Source organism: Lepisma saccharinum, chromosome 8, assembly GCF_977018435.1.
Source record: "Lepisma saccharinum chromosome 8, izLepSacc3.1, whole genome shotgun sequence".
NCBI lineage: Eukaryota > Metazoa > Arthropoda > Insecta > Zygentoma > Lepismatidae > Lepisma > Lepisma saccharinum.
This window is the reverse complement of record NC_139236.1, coordinates 69,940,068-69,964,524: the sequence shown is the minus strand read 5'-3', so window position 1 is coordinate 69,964,524 and position 24,457 is coordinate 69,940,068. Positions and strand designations below refer to the sequence as shown.

The window sequence follows — 24,457 nt, the reverse complement described above, 5'->3', positions numbered from 1 at the left end:
CTCTGTAATGAAAGGAGAACTGGAGAAATAAAAAGAAATGTCTACATTTTTTATAAGGACTTGGAACTAAAAATTCTTCCATCATAGTTCAATGTGGTAACCACTGAAGCATGATACCAGCAAGCAGCACTTGACGTTGATTTATTGAGCCCTGTATCTAACTGGGGGGATTCTTCAAAGGTTTATCATGGTGACAGTGAGGCAGTATGGGTTATGCTGTGAAAATTTTGTTAGCTGAGGAGATAACATCCCCACCTCCACATCCCCTCTCACTTAGAGCACTGCAGCAAGAAGAACATAGAACAGCATACTTGGTCTCGGTGGATGTGTTTGAAGAAATTGCTTACAGTTGGGTAGAATTATATTTTTTTGCGGAAAACTAGTCCGAGACACACAACTCTTTCTAATACAGGAATGAGAATTTTTTGAAAAAATACTCCACAACCACATTCTTTACCATAAATACAGAGTGTGTAATCATTATCATGCTCCAGTTAACTTTATCCCTTAGGACAGTGGTTCCCAAAGTGTGTTGCACCATGCCCTGGGTGGCTGTGGCCACAATGGCACCATTCCAAAATATTCCAATATTTTCACTGAAATGATATATGATTGTTCCAAATATGTGCTTATTTAGTACTTTTTACACATAAAATCTTTCTGAATTTAAAATATATGTTTATTTTTTAACTTCAGGCAAGTGTTAGATAGGGCTACATTTTGACTTTGGCACCGTGAAAAAATTCTGAAACACTAAGGGTGTCATGAAACAAAAAAGTTTGAGAACCCCTGCCTTTGGATTAAACTTCAGGCACTGGAATAATTTTAGTATTTATCATAATCAGCCATTAGTAGAAACAACTATTCCTTATTATGTGAATGCCAAATTCCATCATGTTGTGTGAATAAACACAAAAAATATAAATGATTTTACAGCATTATATACATCAATTTAGGAAAAGTTTTCAATTGTAGTTAGAATTTTCTAAACACCTAAACCTTGAATCCATGAAATTTCAAGGAATAATCCCAATATTAATTTAGATGCAAATGTTTGCTTGTTAACATTTCTCGCATGGTAATAAACGTCTTTTATTATTTATATATTTTTATTACATTGTAGCTAAGGAAGAAGTGGATCTTGCTGCAGGGAACCCAAACATAATGGACACACTTGACCAGAAAGAAGATGGTTACGTTCCAGGTGACTGTGCAAAGAGAAAAAGTACTCCTAGTGTTAGTAAATGATAACAATGCGAGTGAAGTTAACGCATGAAATTCTTGTCGGAATGGACTTTCTGCTTCAGAATTTGCATCTACTGGAGAGCAGGTAGAAGAGAATGCATACAAGTTCAAAGAGAAAGAAAATGGTTTTGTTCCGAGTGACTGCTGAAACACAAAATTTACTCCTAGTGGTTTAATGTTAGTAAATGATAACAAGGTGAGTGAAGTTAACGCAGGAAATTCTTGTCGGAATGGACTTTCTGCTTCAAAATTTGCATCTACTGGAGAGCAGGTAGAAGAGAATGCATACAAGTTCAAAGAGAAAGAAAATGGTTTTGTTCCGAGTGACTGCTGAAACACAAAATTTACTCCTAGTGGTTTAATGTTAGTAAATGATAACAAGATGAGTGAAGTTAACGCAGGAAATTCTTGTCGGAATGGACTTTCTGCTTCAGAATTTGCATCTACTGGAGAGCAGGTAGAAGAGAATGCATACAAGTTCAAAGAGAAAGAAAATGGTTTTGTTCCGAGTGACTGCTGAAACACAAAATTTACTCCTAGTGGTTTAATGTTAGTAAATGATAACAAGGTGAGTGAAGTTAACGCAGGAAATTCTTGTCGGAATGGACTTTCTGCTCCAGAATTTGCATCTACTGGAAAGCAGGTAGATGAGAATGAATACAAGTTCAAAGAGAAAGAAAATTCTTAAGTTCTTCCCTGATAGTGCACAAAGCAAATTGCAGTTCTTGCAGTTTTGATTCCTCATTCTCCAAACTTCAGCATGGTGAATATCATGATTTTGTGTTAGCCGAGATCAGGTGTTTCAGTGTATGAAGAAGACACTCAGTGCATGTGCAATTAAAATTTACTCTCTGTATTCAGATCTTTAAAGGACTGAGTTTGTAAATCATTTTATCTAGCAAAGTATGCCACTATTATTTACATTATAACAATTTTCATGTTTCCATTTTCTGATCATGATGCTTTTTTTTTCTTTAATAAAACTTGTAAAATTATTACCAACTTACTGAAATAAAAAAATGTTTCTTAATGTAGAATTTGATTTGAACTTACATGTAATCCATTTTATAATATTTAGCATACATGAGGCAAATTAATAATAATATTTGTTGGAATGTGCATGTATTATATATGCACATGACTAAGAGTTGATTGGTTCGTAATTTAACCAACATTTCTTGTACCATTAGGTTAACTGAGACACTTGAGATCAAGATTGAAGGAATTGGACAAAGAAGTGTACATGGCTATCATTAAAAGTTTTCCAGCATTTTGTCTCTGTTAACCGACGAAAACATTGGTAAAATCTCATCTAGATGGCTGCAAATCGATTTTGAATTCCAACTTCCCAAATGTATGTCCAAGTGAGGATGAGCAAGAAGAAATTTGAACTAAGGAAGAGTTCATAAATTTCTCAATGCTCAAATGTGTGATGAATATTTTGTCACCTGTAGTATGTTGCAAAAATACAACAAACTCAAATTGACTAATTTTTCATCATATTAATGACAATCGACAGATGTTCTTTATGGTTTGGGAGACTTGGTTTCCTTCAAACATAAGTATCACTGACAACAATTGTAATTTTGCGTAAACTACTTTTGATTTTTCAACAAATCCTGTACCATTAAAATGAATGTTTAGTCGTTGAACAGCTAAAAAATTCTGAAAACTTCAGCTTAAGTAGAGATGGATAGCATTTTATCTCTTTCATCATGCTATGCACTCTCCTTTCCCTAACTATCTAGTGTTAACAGTGATGCATATGTAAGAGTAAACAACATTCTACTTGTAACTTACTTAATTTCTTCTAGTATTTCAGTTGTAATAGACTCATACTCTGAACTAGTGTTAGGTGAATACAAGGGAACAATTTGAATCAAATGATTTACGGGGTACTGTTGCCCCTTCCAAAAATTTAGAATTATACAGTAGACCCCTGTTCCTGCGTCACGGCTGGCATATCTAAATGCACATTTATCTATATTGTATATGTTTATCTCTTAAGAAAAGGATTTTCAGCTCCAGAATCTTGTGGTTTCCTTGCCACATTCATGTAAATGCTTTTCACTTATGGCAAAACCCTAACACAAATAACTCAAGAATGCTGCTATCATAATATGACATACATATTCCCCACTTAACTGTTTGACTTAGCTCACACAGAGTTCAAAATCCACCTGTTAATGTAGTGTAAGCACATTGGATATACTCATGGGCATCCGGAAGGGGGACAAGGGGGGGGGGGGGTTGTCTTCCCCCCTGGAAAATGAAAGTCAACCAAAAATTTTGTATCTCACACACATAATTGCATTCTAGCCACAATAATATATGTTAAATATTGCATGAACACTATTTTTGGGGAAAATGTGCCTCGTTTGCACCCCTGGAAAAAATACCTTCCTTGCCCCTCCCTGGAAAAAATCCTGCGGACGTCCATGGATATACTTATTAAATAACAAAAAGTTCCCCACATAAGAAGAAGTTCCCCGGTTAATGGATTCTCACCACATTGAATACACATATGAAAATCACACAAATTCCCCAGTTGGACTTCCAAAGTTCCCCACTTTAGATGTTTAAAAAGACACAGTTCCCCGTTTGACAGAAAGTTCCCCTCTTGGTGGAAATGAACCTCATTAATTACACTCATCATCATAGTTCCCCATTGGATAGGTTTTAAGCTTGTAAGTTCCCCAGTACACTGGTTTAAAAACAGTTCTTGATTTCTCGTGAAAATGACATTTTTCATTCATATTTTAAAATTTGAAGTATCAATTCGACCTCAAGGATGTCAAATATCATAGTAAGATATCAATATTTGATGGTCCCCACGAGGTTTTCCGATAGGTTCCCCACATTGACCTCCCTGCAAACCATGGGGGTGGGGGGGGAATGTAATGTAATTCTGAACGGAAGATATGCAAAAACCCTGGGACATCAATTAAAAGCTGTTTCTTTATGTTCAAACTGAGATTTGTTACAATATTTTTCTGATAAACTGAAAAAAAAAAAACTGTTAACATCAAAAGCAATTCTTTAAAATTCATATACACCTGCCGCAAAATGACTTCAGACCTCATAACAAAAAAAATTACATCTTTATCACAGGCCAGAGGCTAAGTCCCGAATCATTGACTTGATAAAAGCAAGGGACTTGGTAGGATTAATTGTTCTATCATTAAAGATATTTTCAGTCGAGTAGCCAATCGATATCTGCGCTCCAACGGCCGCCATCTTGAAAATAATCAGCCATATTTGATATTTTTTGATTTGATATATCTCGGGAATGGCATCTCCTATCAACGTCAGGTTTTCTCAGAAATGTACCAAATAGTGTAAACTTTCATAATAAATCAATTTTTGAAAAATAAGAAATAGAAGTTTTTCAGAAAAACTACGAAACATTTTATGCGAATAACAGCGAGTTGAAAGTCTTAACAATGATTCTTTTTTCAAAAATTATGTTGATTTGTTTGTAAATTGTAATAGTTTTTCTTGTATGTACGCATTGCTTGCATTATAGAATTATTTTCTTGTAGTTTACGGTTATTACAAGCATAAGAAAACAGTTTTTCTTTGTGACGTTTCAGGAGAACACACGCTCCTTTCATCAGACATTTATTTTCATTTTGACTAAAGATACAGTTATAACAATGGTTAGTAATTTTTAAACAAAAATAATCCGTTATATAATGGACGTTCTAACTTTCCACTTCAAAAAATTTGGCACTATATTGTTTAACTTGCATCTTCTCAAAAATCTGATTCTCTGGAGTGTTGTTTGAATCTTGATTTGATGAAAATAAATGTCTGATGAAAGGAGCGTGTGTTCTCCTGAAACGTCACAAAGAAAAACTGTTTTCTTATGCTTGTAATAACCGTAAACTACAAGAAAATAATTGTAAATTGTATTTCTCTGAAAATGTTATTTAAGGTAAATTTATAAATCTAGAAAATATAGGGGTTCAGTTTGTCTAAACACTTCTAACAAACACTAAGTAATCTTACAAAATAGAAAATGTCATTGTTTGGTTTGAGAATTATTAATTAAGACTTTCTGAAAAACTTCTATTTCTTATATTTCAAAAATTGATTTATTGATTTGTAATGAAAGTTTACACTATTTGGAACATTTCTGAGAAAACCAGACGTTGATAGGAGACACCGTTCCCGAGATATATCAAATCGAAAAATATCAAATATGGCAAATTATTTTCAAGATGGCGGTCGCCGGAGCACAGATATCGATTGGCTACTCGACTGAAAATATATTTAATGATAGAACAATTAATCCTACCAAGTATCTTGTTTTTATCAGCAAGTCATTGATTCAGGACTTAGCCTTTGGCCTGGGATAAAGATGTAAAATTTTGTGCTTTTGTTATGAGGTCCAAAGTAATTTTGCGGCGGGTGTAATTTCTAATAATGAAGAAGCTGTTGTGAAGGTTGGGTGTAAAGACTGACATGTAACAGAGGCATACAAGTATCTCTCTGTTCATAAAAAAATATTTATTTTAACTAGAAAATTGAAAAAGCACTCATTTAATGTCATGTTTATAATTCATCTTAACTATAAACACAAATAAATATAATTATTGTTATTAGAAAAATAAAATGTACTGCAGACAGTGAAGTGTACAGTTTCAGAGAATCACTCATACATTTTTTTACTTTTTTTTAAAGTTTTTTGCAGTCTCAAATGAAGTAATTCCACTTGAAATCGGGAATATAGCTGAAGATTATTTTAAATTTAACTCATTTGAAATAATATACAGAATAGAAGACGAGACAACTGATGACAATGTTCGCAGCATTCCCATCAGCTCAAGGAGATGTAGATTTCCTGAAGAGACAACTGGTCTGTGGGCATTCAAGTACTATAGCCACTCAGCCTGCGTAGCACAAGCCAACTTAGAGTGGAAGATGAAATATTGCAACTGTACAGACAAAATGGTTGGTTATTCAACAGGTAGGTTTATGATTCTATTCTAGGTAAAGTGTTTGTGTGTTGTGTAAGTCTGTGAAATATATCAGGTCTGGCCAGTATTGAATTTTTGATACACAGGTTATGGTATTTGTCGTATACCAAAAATATTGATATATCAAAATACCAGGAATACTGAACTTAACAAAATATTGGAATACTAAAGATACTAAAGTACCAAAAATAACCAAGTACTGAAAATGCAATGATACAGAAAAAAACTAAAGAACAGAAAATACCAAAGCACTGAAAGTACTGAAGTACCAAATTTACCAAAAGTACCAGTTTTTTTCATATCAATATTTCAATGTTGTCAATACTGGTGTTCTACACCAATATTTAATTACCAGTATTTAGAAATACCAATGTCAGTTTTGATAAATCAATATTTTAAAGAGCCATGCAATACATATATCATTAGAGATCTGGTTCTTTGATTCAAAATCCCAGAAGTATTTTAATAGTACTGTATTCTGGAAATTAACAGTGTCTTCAAATTTCAAATAATTTTCTTATACCAGTACCACTGAACAGTCATGATATTTCTAGGTTTAGAAAATATTATAAATTAAATTATACGTATTAAGCAATGAATTTGATTCTTATAATGAAGAACATGTCTGAATGTGAGGTTAAAAAAAAAAAAGACATATTTACATCACGACAGCAGTTCGAAAAAGTAGGGAAAGGGATTAAAAAGAATGAACTGTCCTGACTAAATTGGGAAGTCTGTTAGCCTTGTATCAATGGTTATAAAACTAAAATTATTATTCACCAAAGACAATAGGTGAACATGATCCTCTTCCAAGTAGTCTCCGTTGAGTTGAAAAATTCTGATTACACAATATCTGATTCCACCGACATAATTTGCTTTTATTTTTTTTATTTTTCAGGTAAACAAAGAATGTGTAAAACTACTGAAGAATATAATTGCATAAATAATCTAAAAGGTATGTGAAATATTTATACAGTCATGACTAAGGAACGGAACTTTAGGTAATTAAATGTTTTTTCTGCAATAAGATAGACCCCCTCGTTTTTGCCAAAATTCTGATCATAGCCTTATATGTCAACACAGCAAATTTTATTTTACATAAAAACACATATTTTCCAGTTTTCCGCATGTAAATACATATTTTGCAAATTTTTATTTTAAATACATAAAATCGCTCATTGACTTCATCTACCTCGAAATCCTCGAAGGAAAAATGTTTATTCTCCGCACCTCTTTCATATCGAGTGTTAGGTTTGTTTTGTCTTTGAACACGCTCGCTGGCAGACTTCTGGCACCTCGCCTACGATCCTATTGGGGGAAAATATTACCCCCACCACTGGATCTAACGCACAAGTGCTAATGTCTAACTGTACAGAATTTTTTTGGAAAAACCAAGGTTTCCAAACTTTGTGCCAAATTGCACGTGTTTTGGAAGCTGAAGTAGAGGAAAGGAAGTTTTGGAAAACTTCAGTGTTAGTGGCATTTTGTGCTTCAAATATGCAAGAATTGTTTCTTGTGACGTGGAGCGATCTTTCTCACAATATAAGATGCTTTTTAGATATAATCGTCACAGATTTACAGCGGAGAATTTGGGAAAAAGCTATGGTGATTTACTGCAACTCTTCCAAAAAAAATAGCTCATTAAGAGGTAAGCATTTAGAAACTGATTTCAGGTGTTTAAAATGCATGTAATATTTTGTTTTTAGTTACCAAATGTTTTTCATTTTTGTCACATATTTTCCTGTTTTTATCACATATTTTCAACATTTATGACACACAAAAAAATAAATATTTCTGAGTTTTTTAGAACATAAAGTTCTGTTCCCTAGTCATGACGCCATTGACTTTCAATGGAGTCTCTACAACCTAGAAGCATCTGTGACTGTGCATCATATTCAAGGACACATTTGGGGGGGGGGGGTCCAGAGGATGCACCTCCCCCCTCCCCAAAGACTTAGCTAGTATTAAAATTAATTAATGTTACTATAACTGTTTTCGGATTTGTTGTGTAATCAATGCTGGCAAGGATTAGATTGGGATCATAGAACTCTGATGGACAGCACCAAAGAAGATTTAGGCACATTACTACGTACTTATATTAATACGAGTATGTATGTATAAAATATTAATCAGAAACTGTAATTTGGTCAACTGGATCTAACATCCTCTTTCGTTATTCAATAAATATTCAATTTGTTATTTATTTGATATTAATTCCTTTGCCAGGGAAGTTCTTTTATACAAATTTTTGGAGATCTTGGCTACACATACGCTAGATAATGAATACGTACTCTTATATGTATCTATTCTTATACCGTCTTTTTACCTATTCATTTGATAATAACAACACAATATTAATTAATTTACATATTTTAATTAATAATATTTTATTATAATAGTAATATTATTATTTAGTTTGATATAATTATTTGTGAACATCTAAATTATTATTATTTCTGAAACACTTAGTTAATATATTTCTAGATACGTGCCTGGTCATATTGTATCTCTTTTGATTACTTGGTAACACTGTGTGGTACACATGGTCAGCCCTTGCATAGCTTTCAGACCAAAGTGACAAATGACAAGTGGTACGTGGCATTCAACACGATCACAAATTGCATGAACAAGAATATACACTTTCACCTATAGTTTGTAGAAAAGAATTCACTGCCCATACACAACTACCAGACTGAGGTGACACAATGCACACTATTGAGAAAACAGCCCAGTCCCAGCGACACCCAAGCAGCTTGTGATGTCACTCTGGCATGAACTAAAAAAAAAAAAAAAAAAAAAGGGTAGAGCTCCCGCAAAGCCAAACTTTTAGAGCTCTGGCCCTTGGTTGAAGCAGTTCCAGGTTCAATCTTCAGTAGGAGCTCCAAAATTTCAGTGTTAGCCCAGCATCGTGAGAAAAATAGGGGAAGCTACTTGTTAGAAGTCGTGATTCTGTACAAGATCTCTACTGCACCCTATCACGATCAAGTAGTTGCAAATTTTGATAGCCCCAGATCCCCAAACAGTAAAAACCTCCAGAAAAATTTGTATTTGCTTGCCCTAAAATACAGGGTGTCTGGGCTTCAGGTAAACAAAAAGAACATGCTATAACTTTCGAACGAATTGATAGAAATGTGCAAGCAAATACTCATTCGATAGGAAATATCTTCAAGATTTTATAGCCAACATGGCAACACTGCAACTGCCATGCTGCACACTGCATGATGGGAAATCGCAAAATCGTTAGGTATCGGAGCGTGCTTGGTTGCTTTGTTACTCATGATGTGGACCCCGCAGCGGAAAGTGCAGTGCGTGCTTTGGCTAGCTGAATTGAAATCCGTTACACATGTTTAGCGGCATGTCAGAATGGAATGGAATGTGGATCCTCCCAAACGCAAAACCATTTACAAGTGGGACAATACTCAGTTTGCTATCTCAGGCAGGGAAGTATCCGAAGAAGCACGTAACTGAAGAGACTGTTGAACGTATGCAGGACTCGTTCTGCAGGAGTCCATGGAAGTCGGTAAGACAGGCAAATAGAGAACTAGGGATTCCTCATTCAACAGTACACAATATTGTCCACAAACGTCTACATTAACATGGCTACTTAAGAAATTCTGCTCTTTTCATTTGTATACCTAACGATTTTGCTATTTCCCATCATGCAGCGCACAGCGTAGCAGTTGCAGTGTTGCCATGTTGGCTATAAAATCTTGAAGATATTTCCTATCGAATGAGTATTTGCTTGCACATTTCTATCAATTCGTTCGAAAGTTATAACATGTTATTTATGTTTACCTGAAGCCTGGACACCCTGTATACAAATATGACTCCTCCCCTCTTCAATAATCATCCCGAGCTGTCTGTGTTCCAGACAGTAATAAGTAACATATCAGGAAGATTAAAGTAAAATGGCTTGTGGTGGGTATGTAGAAGAAGATAATCTATTCTAAGAAACTCAGTTATTATTGGGGCATTCCATTGTTATGGGTGGGACACGCGGACTACATTTTTGATATTAAAGTAACTATTCTACTGATAGTTAAGCAACATTTTTCTTACAGTTTCTGTACAATGAAATATGAAACTTAACACTGTTGATTAAACATACAATACATAATTTGATATGCTGAATAGAGTTTGTCTGCACCCTAAAATTTGCGTTCTTTCTCTAAGTAACTCCCTAGCCTTCTTAAACCTGAAGGTTCATGGCTGCAGCAACACAGGCCTTCCATCTTTCCCTATCTTGAGCAAGTTCTATATACTCTTTTCCATCCCTACCGATTTCCCTTAGGTCCATCTCAACGTTGTCCCTCCATCTTTGTCTTGGCCTTCCTACAGGTCTCTTACCATCAGGTTTCCAAACAAGAATCCTGTAAACTCCTCTTTCCTCTCCCATTCGTGCCACATGGCCTGCCCACCTAAGTCTTCTTGATTTAATTATTCTAATAGTATCTGGACATGAATACAAATTATGTAGTTCTAAATTATGTAGCCTTCTCCACTCACCTGTCTCCTCATCCCTTTTAGGTCCAAAGATTTTCCTAAGGATCTTATTTTCAAATACTCTCAATTTATGTTCCTCTTTCAATGTAAGGGACCATTGTGTTCTTTCTCTGCCTGCAAAATCTCTCAATTTAATTCCTGGATATTTCTGTAGCTCAAGTCCTGGCAATTTTGTAACTACCCATAAAATACTTTCCCAGATTTGTAGATATAAGTGAACAATTTTGTGTTCTGGGTGGGACAGATGAAACACTGCCTCTTCGCATAATAAGAAATTTATTTTAATTTCTGTGAATTGTCAAATGATGAAAAATAAATTATTTAATACAAAGAGAGAAGGTAATTGACCTTTGAATATTCTAGTGGAGTTGAGGGAGAAATGTAACAGTTAAAGGAGAAATTATTTGTTTTTTATCAATATCATGGGTGGGACACAATAGAAAGAAAACACAAGTAATTCAAAAAGTTCAAATAAACGAATAATATGTAAAATACCTTCTACTTTAATTACATATAATACTTTTTATCCAAAAGACAATTTTAGATTATTCACTCACAAGATAGGATAAAGTTACAGCATTGCATTTAATTTTAAAAATTGAGGTTCAGGGGCTCTTTTAGATGGAATTCCCATTTTAAGTAGAGGTTTGAAGCACGAACAATTTTGTGACACATCTGGCAGTTTCCTCAATATGTACTGATTAGTTGATTAGAATAGCATGTTGTATGTGCATTGTATATCTAACCAGATTGACATTTGAAGGATAATGCTAGTGTTTAAATTTTCAGATTCTGTGAATGGAAACGCTTCCAAGGCAGGAACATGCCTTCGAAGTTGCATAGAAAAGGGAACTCACCTCACCCGGGTGAAACCAGTCATGTAAGTACATATACAGTGAATAATAGAGTATTACTTCACAGTAATCTAATGCTAGCTTAGTAATCTACATTACTTTTTGGAATGTTAATGCAGGCACTGACATCAATAGAAGAGGCCAACCTAGTCTTACTTTGCAGATTTTAAAAAACACGCTGTTGTTGCTGTGAAATGTTTTGTGATAAAATGTTATTTGATTTATGAAATCAGCTAAAATAGTCACACGCATATTAGAACCAAAATGGGAATTGAAAAATAATGCAAACATATCTTTTTCTGTCAACTTACCACTACAATCTCTCTTTCTCTCACTGATCAAATTTCAAAATGGCAAATATTTAATGAATAATCTAATTGGTTCATTCACCTACAAAAACTATACTGTATATAGTATTCCTAAAACCACTAAGAAAATAACAGAATACTGCACTCAATTAGAGATTATTGCAACACATGTTTTTTTTTTGGCATTCAGAACAGGTCAATCTGTCAGATATCTAATATACATGGGGAGATCAATAAATAAGATAACAAGGCCCATAAAAAGTGTGCAAAAATAATGTGTATATTACAGCTATGTTTGTAGTACCATGCATGGTTACTTAGTTACACTGCTCTGAACATGGTGGGGCATCTCCAAAGGTGATGAAACATAGTAGTGGTTAAAAAATAATAAGTATTCTTTAAAGAAAAAATTGAAAAATATATATATATTTATATATATATATAAATAAAAATCAAAGAAGGTAAAAGGAAACACTCACCGGACAGTAGAAAAATTCAAAATTTTCGCTAATTTCATAGCATCATCGGTGTCAGTAGAGGCACAAAGTGTCGTCGATCTTTCATCTTCCTTCTTGAAAATGCGACTCAGATCGCGAAATATTGAATTATTTCTATTCCTGTGGTAAGTGTTTACTGTCTCCTTCATAATTTGTATATATATATATATATATATATATATATATATGATAAAGGAAGGAGGGCCACAAGGGCTAAATAAAAAGTGAAAGAGGAGAGGGGAAACACTCACCAGACAAAGAAAAAATTCGAATTTTCGTGATGGTATATCACATCTTCAGGAGTAGAGAGACGTTGTATAATTAAGTGACTAGAGGGAAGAGTAAGCATGACCTGCAGTGTTGCCAGGTCCCGAAGGGGAAAAAAAGTGTTGACAGTACCACAAAATTTTTTTTTAGTTCTTTCGCCTGGCTTGTCGAAAACTGTGAGTGGTGGGGGGGGGGGTTGGTTGGGAAAAGGTGGTGGTGAGGGTGAGGATAGGGGATGAGGGGCGTTACTGGGTGGCCTTGTTCAGGCCTGGAGGTGTGGTTGCATTCATGGTCGATATGTAGGCCCTCTCCCATCTTCTACGTATTGAGGTGTTGGTGGATTGGGGCAAGGAGTGGACGATCGCTACCTGGAAGCAGTCATTAAAAGGAATATTGTGGTGATTGGTGTGAATGGCAACAGCAAAGTCCAGGTTTTGGGTAGAGGAGCGGTGGTTTTTGATGCGGAGGTTCAGGGCTGTGGATGTTTCCCCCAGGTAGAAGCTCCCGCAGATGTTGCACGTGAGGATATAAATTAGGTTAGAGCTGTTGCAGGTTCCTTTGGGGTAGAGGGTGAATTTGCCGGTGGCAGTGTGGATCTGGAGGGTGCGGGAAGTGACAAATATGGGGCAGGTTTTGCACCTTGGGCGGTTGCATTTGTGGGCAGGTGCGAGTTGATTGTGAGTAGGTGGATTGTGGTGGACCAGGATGTTTTGGAGATTGGGAGGGCGTTTGAAGACAACTCTGGGCTTGTCGGGGAAGATATTTCTGGTGTCAGGATCACTGTGCAGGATGGGAAGGAGGGAACGTAGAGTGTGTGTGATTTTGTTGAGGTGGGGGTGATATTGGGTGACAAGTGCAGGGGGATTGGTGGCAGGTTTCTTGGTGGGAGTGTATGAAGCAGCTCGGGATATATGTTTGGTGACCAGGGTGGAAGGATATCCACGGTTGGTCAAGGCTTGGTGTAAGCGGAGGTTATAGTTCTGTCGGGAGGTGGCTGAGGTGTTGAGGCGTTGACCTCTGAGGGCCAGGGAGAATGGGATGGCTTTCTTGGTGTGGAACGGATGGGAGCTGGAGAAGTGTAGGTATTGCATATGGTTGGTAGGTTTGATGTGGATGGAGGTTTCCAAATGTCCTTCCTTCATGTGCACATCCACATCCAGGAAGGTGATTTGGTTGGTGGAGTGAGTCCAGGTGAAATCGATGGAGCTGAAGTGGTTAAGTTTGTCTAGGAAGGTGGTCAGGGAAGGTTCTCCATGCGTCCAAAGCATGAAGATGTCATCGATGAAACATAGCCAGAGGAGAGGTTTGAGAGATTGGGTCTCCAGGAACTCTTTTTCAACTTTGCCCATGAACAGGTTGGCATAGGATGGGGCCATTCTGGTACCCATGGCTGTGCCCCGGATTTGGAGAAAGTGCTTGTCCTCGAAGGTGAAGTTGTTGCACGTGAGGACAAGGTGAGCTAGATGGGTCAGGAAATTAGTGCTGGGGTTGTGGGGTTTTGGTCCGTTGTTGAGGAAGGATTCTATGGAGTAGAGGCCATGGGAGTGAGGTATGTTGGTATAGAGAGAAGTAACATCGATGGTGGCAAGGATAGTGTTCGCAGGTAATGGTGGGAGAGTGTTAATTTTCTGAAGGAAGTGGCTGGTGTCCCGGAGGTAGGAGGGCAGAGCTTTAACAAGAGGCTGGAGGTGGTAGTCGACAAAGGCTGAGATTCTTTCAGAAGGTGAATTGTAACTGGACACGATGGGTCTGCCAGGGTTGCCAGGTTTATGGATCTTGGGCAGCAGGTAAAAAGTGGGGGTGCGGGGGTTGTCTGGGATGAGCATGGATATGGTGGAGGCTGTCAGGCCCTCCGGGGGACCTCGGGTGTGGATAAAGTCCTGGATTCTGTTGAGGTGTGTGGCTGAAAGGTCGACCGTGGTTGTTTTGTAGGTGGAGGAGTCGGCCAGCTGGCGAGTGGCTTCCGCCAGGTAATCTTGAGAGTTCAAGACCACCGTGGTGGATCCCTTGTCAGCTGGGAGGATTTTGATGTGGTGGTTCTGGCGGAGATCTTGAAGGGCTTTATTTTGAGAGGGATTCAAGTTGGGTTTGTTGTGGAGGTTGTCAAGAAATGAGCTGTCAGTGATAGTGGAGATTATGGCAGTGATGTATCTTTCCAGGGGGTTGGTTGGTGGGCAGGGGGGGGGGGTCTTGGGAGGATGGTGGGCAAAATTGGAGGAGGCTTGAGTGGGTTTCATTGGTTGTGGTCTGGGGGGAAGGTTTTTTTTTCTGCTATGCACCCAAGTTAATTATTAAACCCATGATTTTCCCACTTGCGAGATACTTTGCTATTGAGCTAACCCACACCATGTACCAATCCCAGCTTAATTGCGCCCAGGAACTGTCCTTATCCATCCAATCCCTCACAAAAATCCTTTTGTTGACCCCAGGTGAATGCTACCAAAAAATGGAATCTTTCTGCATGCAGCCCATTCTATCTGAAACGACCTTAGCAACAAACACCTACACAAACTGTCCAACCTCTGCCACCAGGCTTTTCAGGCTGGCTGCACTCTCCCCCTTCCACTTCCACCACAATTCACTCCCAAATCCACATGCCCTCTACTGCCTGACCCTCCCTTGCCACTACCCCCTCCTCCAGCACCACTAATAGAACCGCACAAACACCAAAGCTGCACCCACAATTCTCGCACCTTGGTAAACAACCAGTCCACGGACAAACCCACCCCCACCAGTACCCATGGTCACCAACGACCATAACCGACCCCAACACAACCAAAGTGTACTAAATTTGTCCAACCACAATCTCACCCCTACCGAAATTGATATTCTATCCAAAGGCCTCACCTTCTCCCCTACAACTCCCCACAACCAATTCAGTCTCCTCTTCGATATCCACACCTTTGCCAGACACCTCAGATGGCAACACTTCTGGGCAAAAAAACCTTCCCCCCAGACCACTACCAATGAAATCCACTCAAGCCTCCTCCAATTTTGCCCACCATCCTCCCAAGACCCCCCCCCCCTGCCCACCAACCAACCCCCTGGAAAGATACATCACTGCCATAATCTCCACTATCACTGACAGCTCATTTCTTGACAACCTCCACAACAAACCCAACTTGAATCCCTCTCAAAATAAAGCCCTTCAAGATCTCCGCCAGAACCACCACATCAAAATCCTCCCAGCTGACAAGGGATCCACCACGGTGACCTTTCAGCCACACACCTCAACAGAATCCAGGACTTTATCCACACCCGAGGTCCCCCGGAGGGCCTGACAGCCTCCACCATATCCATGCTCATCCCAGACAACCCCCGCACCCCCACTTTTTACCTGCTGCCCAAGATCCATAAACCTGGCAACCCTGGCAGACCCATCGTGTCCAGTTACAATTCACCTTCTGAAAGAATCTCAGCCTTTGTCGACTACCACCTCCAGCCTCTTGTTAAAGCTCTGCCCTCCTACCTCCGGGACACCAGCCACTTCCTTCAGAAAATTAACACTCTCCCACCATTACCTGCGAACACTATCCTTGCCACCATCGATGTTACTTCTCTCTATACCAACATACCTCACTCCCATGGCCTCTACTCCATAGAATCCTTCCTCAACAACGGACCAAAACCCCACAACCCCAGCACTAATTTCCTGACCCATCTAGCTCACCTTGTCCTCACGTGCAACAACTTCACCTTCGAGGACAAGCACTTTCTCCAAATCCGGGGCACAGCCATGGGTACCAGAATGGCCCCATCCTATGCCAACCTGTTCATGGGCAAAGTTGAAAAAGAGTTCCTGGAGACCCAATCTCTCAAACCTCTCCTCTGGCTATGTTTCATCGATGACATCTTCATGCTTTGGACGCATGGAGAACCTTCCCTGACCACCTTCCTAGACAAACTTAACCACTTCAGCTCCATCGATTTCACCTGGACTCACTCCACCAACCAAATCACCTTCCTGGATGTGGATGTGCACATGAAGGAAGGACATTTGGAAACCTCCATCCACATCAAACCTACCAACCATATGCAATACCTACACTTCTCCAGCTCCCATCCGTTCCACACCAAGAAAGCCATCCCATTCTCCCTGGCCCTCAGAGGTCAACGCCTCAACACCTCAGCCACCTCCCGACAGAACTATAACCTCCGCTTACACCAAGCCTTGACCAACCGTGGATATCCTTCCACCCTGGTCACCAAACATATATCCCGAGCTGCTTCATACACTCCCACCAAGAAACCTGCCACCAATCCCCCTGCACTTGTCACCCAATATCACCCCCACCTCAACAAAATCACACACACTCTACGTTCCCTCCTTCCCATCCTGCACAGTGATCCTGACACCAGAAATATCTTCCCCGACAAGCCCAGAGTTGTCTTCAAACGCCCTCCCAATCTCCAAAACATCCTGGTCCACCACAATCCACCTACTCACAACCAACTCGCACCTGCCCACAAATGCAACCGCCCAAGGTGCAAAACCTGCCCCATATTTGTCACTTCCCGCACCCTCCAGATCCACACTGCCACCGGCAAATTCACCCTCTACCCCAAAGGAACCTGCAACAGCTCTAACCTAATTTATATCCTCACGTGCAACATCTGTGGGAGCTTCTACCTGGGGGAAACATCCACAGCCCTGAACCTCCGCATCAAAAACCACCGCTCCTCTACCCAAAACCTGGACTTTGCTGTTGCCATTCACACCAATCACCACAATATTCCTTTTAATGACTGCTTCCAAGTAGCGATCGTCCACTCCTTGCCCCAATCCACCAACACCTCAATACGTAGAAGATGGGAGAGGGCCTACATATCGACCATGAATGCAACCACACCTCCAGGCCTGAACAAGGCCACCCAGTAATGCCCCTCATCCCCTATCCTCACCCTCACCACCACCTTTTCCCAACCAACCCCCCCCCCACCACTCACAGTTTTCGACAAGCCAGGCGAAAGAACTAAAAAAAATTTTTGTGGTACTGTCAACACTTTTTTTTCCCTTCGGGACCTGGCAACACTGCAGGTCATGCTTACTCTTCCCTCTAGTCACTTAATTATACAACGTCTCTCTACTCCTGAAGATGTGATATACCATCACGAAAATTCGAATTTTTTCTTTGTCCGGTGAGTGTTTCCTCTCTCCTTTTTCACTTTATATATATATATATATATATATATATATATATATATATATAGTATATATATATTACATTTTATTTTTTTCTCCGTAGCCAATGATCTTTGAAATTTTACACAAAATTCAATGAAATAATGACTATTTCAGAAAAAATACATCAGCACTCAAAATATTTTATAAAATATCCTCAAAAAAATTAATAATATACTTGAAGCCTAATTTTTGTCATGGAAAAACTAGATTATGAAAACCTGAATTTTCAGCATGTAGGCATGATGGAACCAAAATTTTTTGATGTTGAAAATTATTGCAAAGACATGCTCTTTCTGTACAAAGAATGATTTTTTTTCTGTCCAGTGAGTGTCTACATTTAAATTATATTTATTACTTGACATACATTTTATGTTGGTAGTGGTTATGCTTTACGGTGTTAAATTTTCTTCTAGGGATGGCTAAATCTGGTTATTGGATAATTTTCTATCCAGATATTTAATATTTTGATATTCGGATTATCTGAAATGTCTGGATATCCAAATGTGTGCATTATCTGAACAGTTTTATCAGTTATCCGTTTTATGGACTATCCACATATTCTTTTATTTGTCATGTTTGTATTTCACGAAGTGGGGTATGGTTGGTGGACTACAATGTGATCCTCCCAGCTAGATCCGAGGGATCCCCTGACCAACGACAGGTGTGGTCCTCCATTCATATTGGGGGTTAGGCGTAGAGCTGACAACTCTACACTGTAAAAAGACATGTCAAGAAACAGCAATATAAGGCCATGGATGTTCCAAAGGTAAAATATTCCGGAGGTAAAATACTAGTCCCCCATTCGGATCTCCGGGTGGGGACTACTTTGGGAGGTCCCTGGACTAAGGATAAGATCTACATTAGGAATAAGGATATTAAATTAGGCACCTGGAATGTTCTGAGCCTTTACCAGCCTGGGGCATTTCAGTGTACAGTTAATGAGATAGTTAAGTATAAATTAGATGTAGTAGCTGTCCAGAAAGTTAGGTGGCCAGGCGAAGGGAATTGTAAAACTAAAAATTATACTTTTTTCTATGGTGGTACTGAAAATCATAATTTTGGAACAGGCTTTTTCATAAATAATAGAATTATCTTGGCTCTTAAAACAGTAGAATTTATTAATGATAGGATATCATACGCAGTTTTACAGGGTAAGTGGTGTAAAATTATTTTAATAAACATACATGCTCCAACGGAAGATAAAGATGATAATACTAAAGATGATTTTTATGCAGAGTTAGAACAGGTCTTTGATAAATTTTCTCAGTATGATATGAAAATTCTGTTAGGTGACTGTAATGCACAGATTGGCAAAGTAAGTCTTCATGAATTAAGTAATGATAAAGGTATAAGATTGATTACTTTTGCAACGTCAAAGAATTTAATTGTGAAAAGTACCACTTTTAAACATAAAGATATCCATAAATATACCTGGTCTTCTCCACATGGTAAAACTCATAATCAGATAGATCATATTCTCATTGATAAGAGAAGGCATACTAGTATAATTGACGTTCGTACACATAGAGGTGCTGACTGTGCCAGTGACCATTATTTAGTAATTGCTAAACTAAGAGAAAGACTCGCTGTGATAAATCACGAGCAACAAAATCTAAAAGTTCTAAAATTTAATACAGGAAAATTTGCTGATGAAAGAATTAAGAAAGATTACCAAATTAAACTGTCAAATAGATTTGATGTTTTGCAGGATTTAAATGATGATGAAAATATAAATGAAACAGATGTAAATAAGAATTGGAAGCACATACGTAATGCAATAGAATCAGCAGCTAAAGAAAGTATAGGATACCATAAACCAAGAAAAAGTAAGCCATGGTTTGATAATGAATGTCATAATCTAATAGAAATAAGGAATCAGGCTAGACTTAGGTGGTTAAATAACTCTGATGATACAAATCTAAGCAATTATAATAGAATAAAGCGAGAAGTTAACCGCATGTTTAGAAGTAAAAAAAAAAAAAGAGATTACTTGAAAAGCAAAATTAACGAAATTGAAACAAACAGCAAAAACGAAAATATCAGAGATTTATATAAAGGTGTAAATGAATTTAGAAAGGGTTGGCAACCTAAAGTAAACTTGATAAAAGATAAAGACGGTGATTTTCTAGCTGACCCAAGAGATATTCTAAATAGATGGAAGAACTACTTTAATGACCTCTTAAATGTTCATGTAGGAGATAAATCAGAAGGAAATGAAGTGCACACAGCAGAACCTTTAGTTCCAGAACCTAACTTGACTGAAGTTAAAGATGCTATTAAAAGGTTAAAGAATAACAAAGCACCTGGCATTGATTTAATACCAGCTGAGTTAATTAAATATGGTGGAAATTCCTTAATATATCAACAGTGGAAAGAATCCATAATTGTTCCTGTGTTTAAAAAAGGTGATAAAATGAACTGCAATAATTACCGTGGAATTTCTCTACTCTCAACAACATATAAAATATTATCTAACATTCTTTTAACAAGACTAACCCCATATGCTAATGAAATTATATGTGATTATCAATGTGGATTTAAACGTAACAGATCAACTACAGATCAAATTTTTCACATCAGACAGACACTTGAAAATAGTGGGAATATAATCAAAATGTCCATCAGCTATTCATTGATTTCAAAAAAGCATATGATTCGGTCAAAAGAGATAAATTATATAATATATTAGTCGAGTTTGGAATACCTAAGAAGCTTGTTAGTATCATAAAAGTATGCACCAGTGAAACAGAAAGTAAAATTCGTGTGGGTATTAATGTGTCTGACAAATTTACAATTCATAATGGGTTAAAACAAGGAGATGCATTATCTCCCTTGCTCTTTAATTTTGCCTTAGAATATGCTGTTAGGAAGGTAAAAGAAACTAACGAAGGACTAAAATTAAATAGTATGACTCAGTTGTTAGCATATGTAGATGATGTAGACTTATTAGGGGATGATATAAATACAATTAAGAATAATGCTAAAATATTTTTCAAAACTGCTAAAGAGATAGGTTTGGAAGTTAACAAAGAGAAAACTAAATATATGCTTACAGGCCGAAACCAAGTGTTAGGTAATCATCAAAATCTAATTATTGATAACAACTCGTTTGAACCAGTTTCCAAATTCAAATACTTAGGAGTAATATTAACAAATGAAAATTATATTAAAGAGGAAATAAAAAGTAGACTTAATTCAGGAAATGCATGTTACTTCTCCCTTCATAAACTTTTGTCTTCTCGTTTAATATCTAAGAAACTAAAAGTTAAAATATACAAAACAGTAATTTTGCCTGTAGTATTATATGGGTGTGAAACTTGGTCCCTTACATTGAAAGAGGAACATAAATTGAGAGTATTTGAAAATAAGATCCTTAGGAAAATCTTTGGACCTAAAAGGGATGAGGAGACAGGTGAGTGGAGAAGGTTACATAATTTAGAACTACATAATTTGTATTCATGTCCAGATATTATTAGAATAATTAAATCAAGAAGACTTAGGTGGGCAAGCCATATGGCACGAATGGGAGAGGAAAGAGGAGTTTACAGGATTCTTGTTGAGAAACCTGATGGTAAGTGACCCATAGGAAGGCCACGACGAAGATGGAGGGACAACGTTGAGATGGACCTAAGGAAATCGGTAGAGATGGAAAAGAGTATATAGATCTTGCTCAAGATAGGGACAGATGGAAGGCCTGTGTTCCTGCAGCCATGAACCTTCGGGTTTAAGAAGGCTAGAGAGTTAGTTAGTTAGTTAGTTAGTTATATTTAAAAAAAATACTAAACTTATTTTACTTACGATTAGTGAGTATGAACAATTTCAAACAACGTTTCAGGAATCAACTGTTCCCTTTATCAGGTTCCTTCTTGACTAGCAAGATTGCTTCATAGCCACGTCAAATTGAATTAAAAACAAGGAAAAAAGGATATAGGAAAAACTATTGTAGAAAAGGAATCCTAAAAACTTGCCCAATCCTGTTAAAACAGCCATCCCCACTACCATCCCTTGGCAAAACCACATAAGTTAAAAAGTCAATCTTAAAAGAACATTTAGACTTCTGCGAGAAGGCATTGTGGATCCCACATGGGCAAAAGTGAATTGGTGTGCGTCTTTTAACTTTTCTAGTCATCACATCCATCACACCAATATCACATTCTGCTGATTGCATAAAAAAAAGAATCACTCCTCGCTCCTCTATGTTTGATCATATTAAAAGATTTCCTGCCATGTATGTATATAGTACTGCACTTGACTCACCACTCAAACTAGTGGACCTTAATCCATCAAACGTGGATACCAAATGTTATTTTGGATATTGTTACCTCATTTATTGATTCACCCTCACATATTTTACCAATGAGCGATAATCTCGTGTCCAATTTAAGCTTTTAAACTTTTATTTTCGAACAGGGACAAGAACTTGACTGATACGGAAGTAAGGGCACGAATGACTTTTGTTGTGGGCGAAAGGAGGACAAAGTTACGAGTTGTACGTGGAATGATTGATGTTGCAGGTATGTTATGCATTATGTAACAAATAAGAATAGCTTAAAGTATGGATAGGATCTTGGAAAAAAAAAAGTCTGAAAACAATATTAAAATCAGTAATTCATTTAGAATGCACCTAGGTGTAGTTACAAACACTAACATCTTTGCTCACCCCATAGACATATTTTTCCTATACTTAGAGATACTGGATTGTGTCCCATATGTAGATAGGTATGAACAAAATTTGAAAAACATGTATACCTTAATACTGAGCACATTTCCAACACATATTTTAATGTACTTGTTGCATTATTTCAACAGTTTGCAACCTTGATTCTTATTTCAATGTTTCTTTACAATTTTTAGTTCTTGTACTTGTCTTATCTTGCACAGCTTTTCTGCCACTTTTGGCTAATCACAACGATGAGGCTAAGTAATGATATGATGAAATTGATGAAGGGACACCCACAAAGGGACATCCATACCAGACAATGGTGGCAAAATCATCAGTCAAAGCCACCAAGAGTTTAATCATTTGAGTTATACATCTAGAAATAGCATGCTTTCAATGACTAAAGAAAATGGTCTGAAATAATATTGCAATAACACACTTGTATTTTTCTTCCATTCTAGTTTCAATAGCTGGGGTGTTCTCATTGTTCCTTGGTGCCAGTATAATGAGTTTGGTGGAAGTGTTTTTCTTCATCTTGGTTCATCCATTTTTTATCTTCTGGAAGAGCAAATTAATGTGAAATTGTTATTGAATTCTTCACACTGGTGGGATATGGCAATCCTCTTTCAATAACCACAAAAGTGCAGTAGCAGGTATCTCCAATCATGGAAGATTAGAACTAAAAATATCTTCCTGCAAAATATCTAAGTTTAGCTTAGATGCACTGACTGGAACTGGATTTATAGTTTAAAGTGAGACTCAAACTGCCCTGCAAAGTGTCTACACTGGGAATCAAACCCAGAACACCTTGATTACGAAGTGACAGCACTAGCCACTATGCTATTGCAGATGCTCTTTACACAATCTCACCCTTTGATGGAAATATGACACTCATCTTAAGTTTTCTCCAGTGAATTGGCAGATGGGCGCTACTAGAATATATTTGTGACTTCTCGCATCACACAATAATAGATTGCATTGCCAAATCAAGATAACGAGATTATTTTACTTTTAAAAAACGGTAACATGTAATAGTAAATTGTGTCCTGTGCATTTCTCTCTTCATTCTAAAGACTGAAGCAGTGAGATGTTTTAGTGCCATAACCAGTTCAAATAGTTCATGTGTTGCAAACAATGAAATGAACTTGTGAATCAGGAAGTACATTTTTCCAGACTGCAGATAAAACTATTGATTCTTAAATGTATCTAAAATCACTGTTTATAAAGTGAACACTTTGTAATAATGTTTAACCTCTTCACCTCCATGGCATACACTGCACAGATCATTATTTTAATTTGGATTTCTCTGAAGGAGTTTGAGGGTCTGTCAGTGGATTTATAAACTGGAGAAGGGTAGAATAAAACTGCCATCACCAGTCAGAACTTAGTCCACTGGTGCCTGGCATAATGTGCAAATGTGAGTAGTGCACATTTTGTGTCAATATGCAACACCCTTTGTGAATATGCTTTTAGTGTTGGTGTTGTTATTTATATATCTTAAAATTACAAACTATTGTGGTAATTTTTTGATGTTCTTGTTTTAATTATGGTAATTTCACTCATTTTATAATCTGATGATAAATAATTTTATAATTAAAAAATCACCAGGAAAATTGTAAAAAAAAGTCTAGGGAAAAATAAATAAAGTTTATGCCAAATTGGTGACACTGGATCATTTTTTTAGAAAAGAAACATTTCTTCAGACAGCCTCACATAAAACAGTAGACAGACCTCAGTCAAAACACTTGGACATCACAGGGTTAACGTGATTATTTGTAGTTACGTTTATTGGTATATCTTTAGATATAGAGAAATATTGGATAGAAACCAGAATATATTCTCATGGGTAATCATCACAGAATATTATTTTCATGTACTCTTGTTTACTTGCAAATAATAATCAATAATGAACATTAATACAGCAGAAACAAGTACTATAAGAATAATGCATCATGA

The 24,457-nt window shown here is 37.2% G+C and overlaps 2 protein-coding genes across 2 annotated transcripts in view; one reads left to right on the top strand and one right to left on the bottom strand.

The window, feature by feature from the left end:
• The window catches only part of LOC145991834 (uncharacterized), a 109,101-nt gene extending 93,164 nt beyond the window's left edge, over positions 1-15,937 (top strand). Inside the window, exons 16-19 of the mRNA XM_083127879.1 lie at positions 5,932-6,217; positions 7,126-7,182; positions 11,520-11,610; positions 15,745-15,937. Coding sequence (XP_082984005.1) covers positions 5,932-6,217; positions 7,126-7,182; positions 11,520-11,610; positions 15,745-15,937 — 627 coding nt within the window. The remainder of the gene's footprint in view (positions 1-5,931; positions 6,218-7,125; positions 7,183-11,519; positions 11,611-15,744) is intronic.
• Positions 15,938-22,967: 7,030 nt separating this feature from the next.
• LOC145991102 (disintegrin and metalloproteinase domain-containing protein 12-like) overlaps positions 22,968-24,457 on the bottom strand; it is an 83,732-nt gene continuing 82,242 nt past the window's right edge. The window contains exon 18 of the mRNA XM_083126843.1: positions 22,968-23,059. Coding sequence (XP_082982969.1) covers positions 23,053-23,059 — 7 coding nt within the window. The 3' untranslated portion in view covers positions 22,968-23,052. The remainder of the gene's footprint in view (positions 23,060-24,457) is intronic.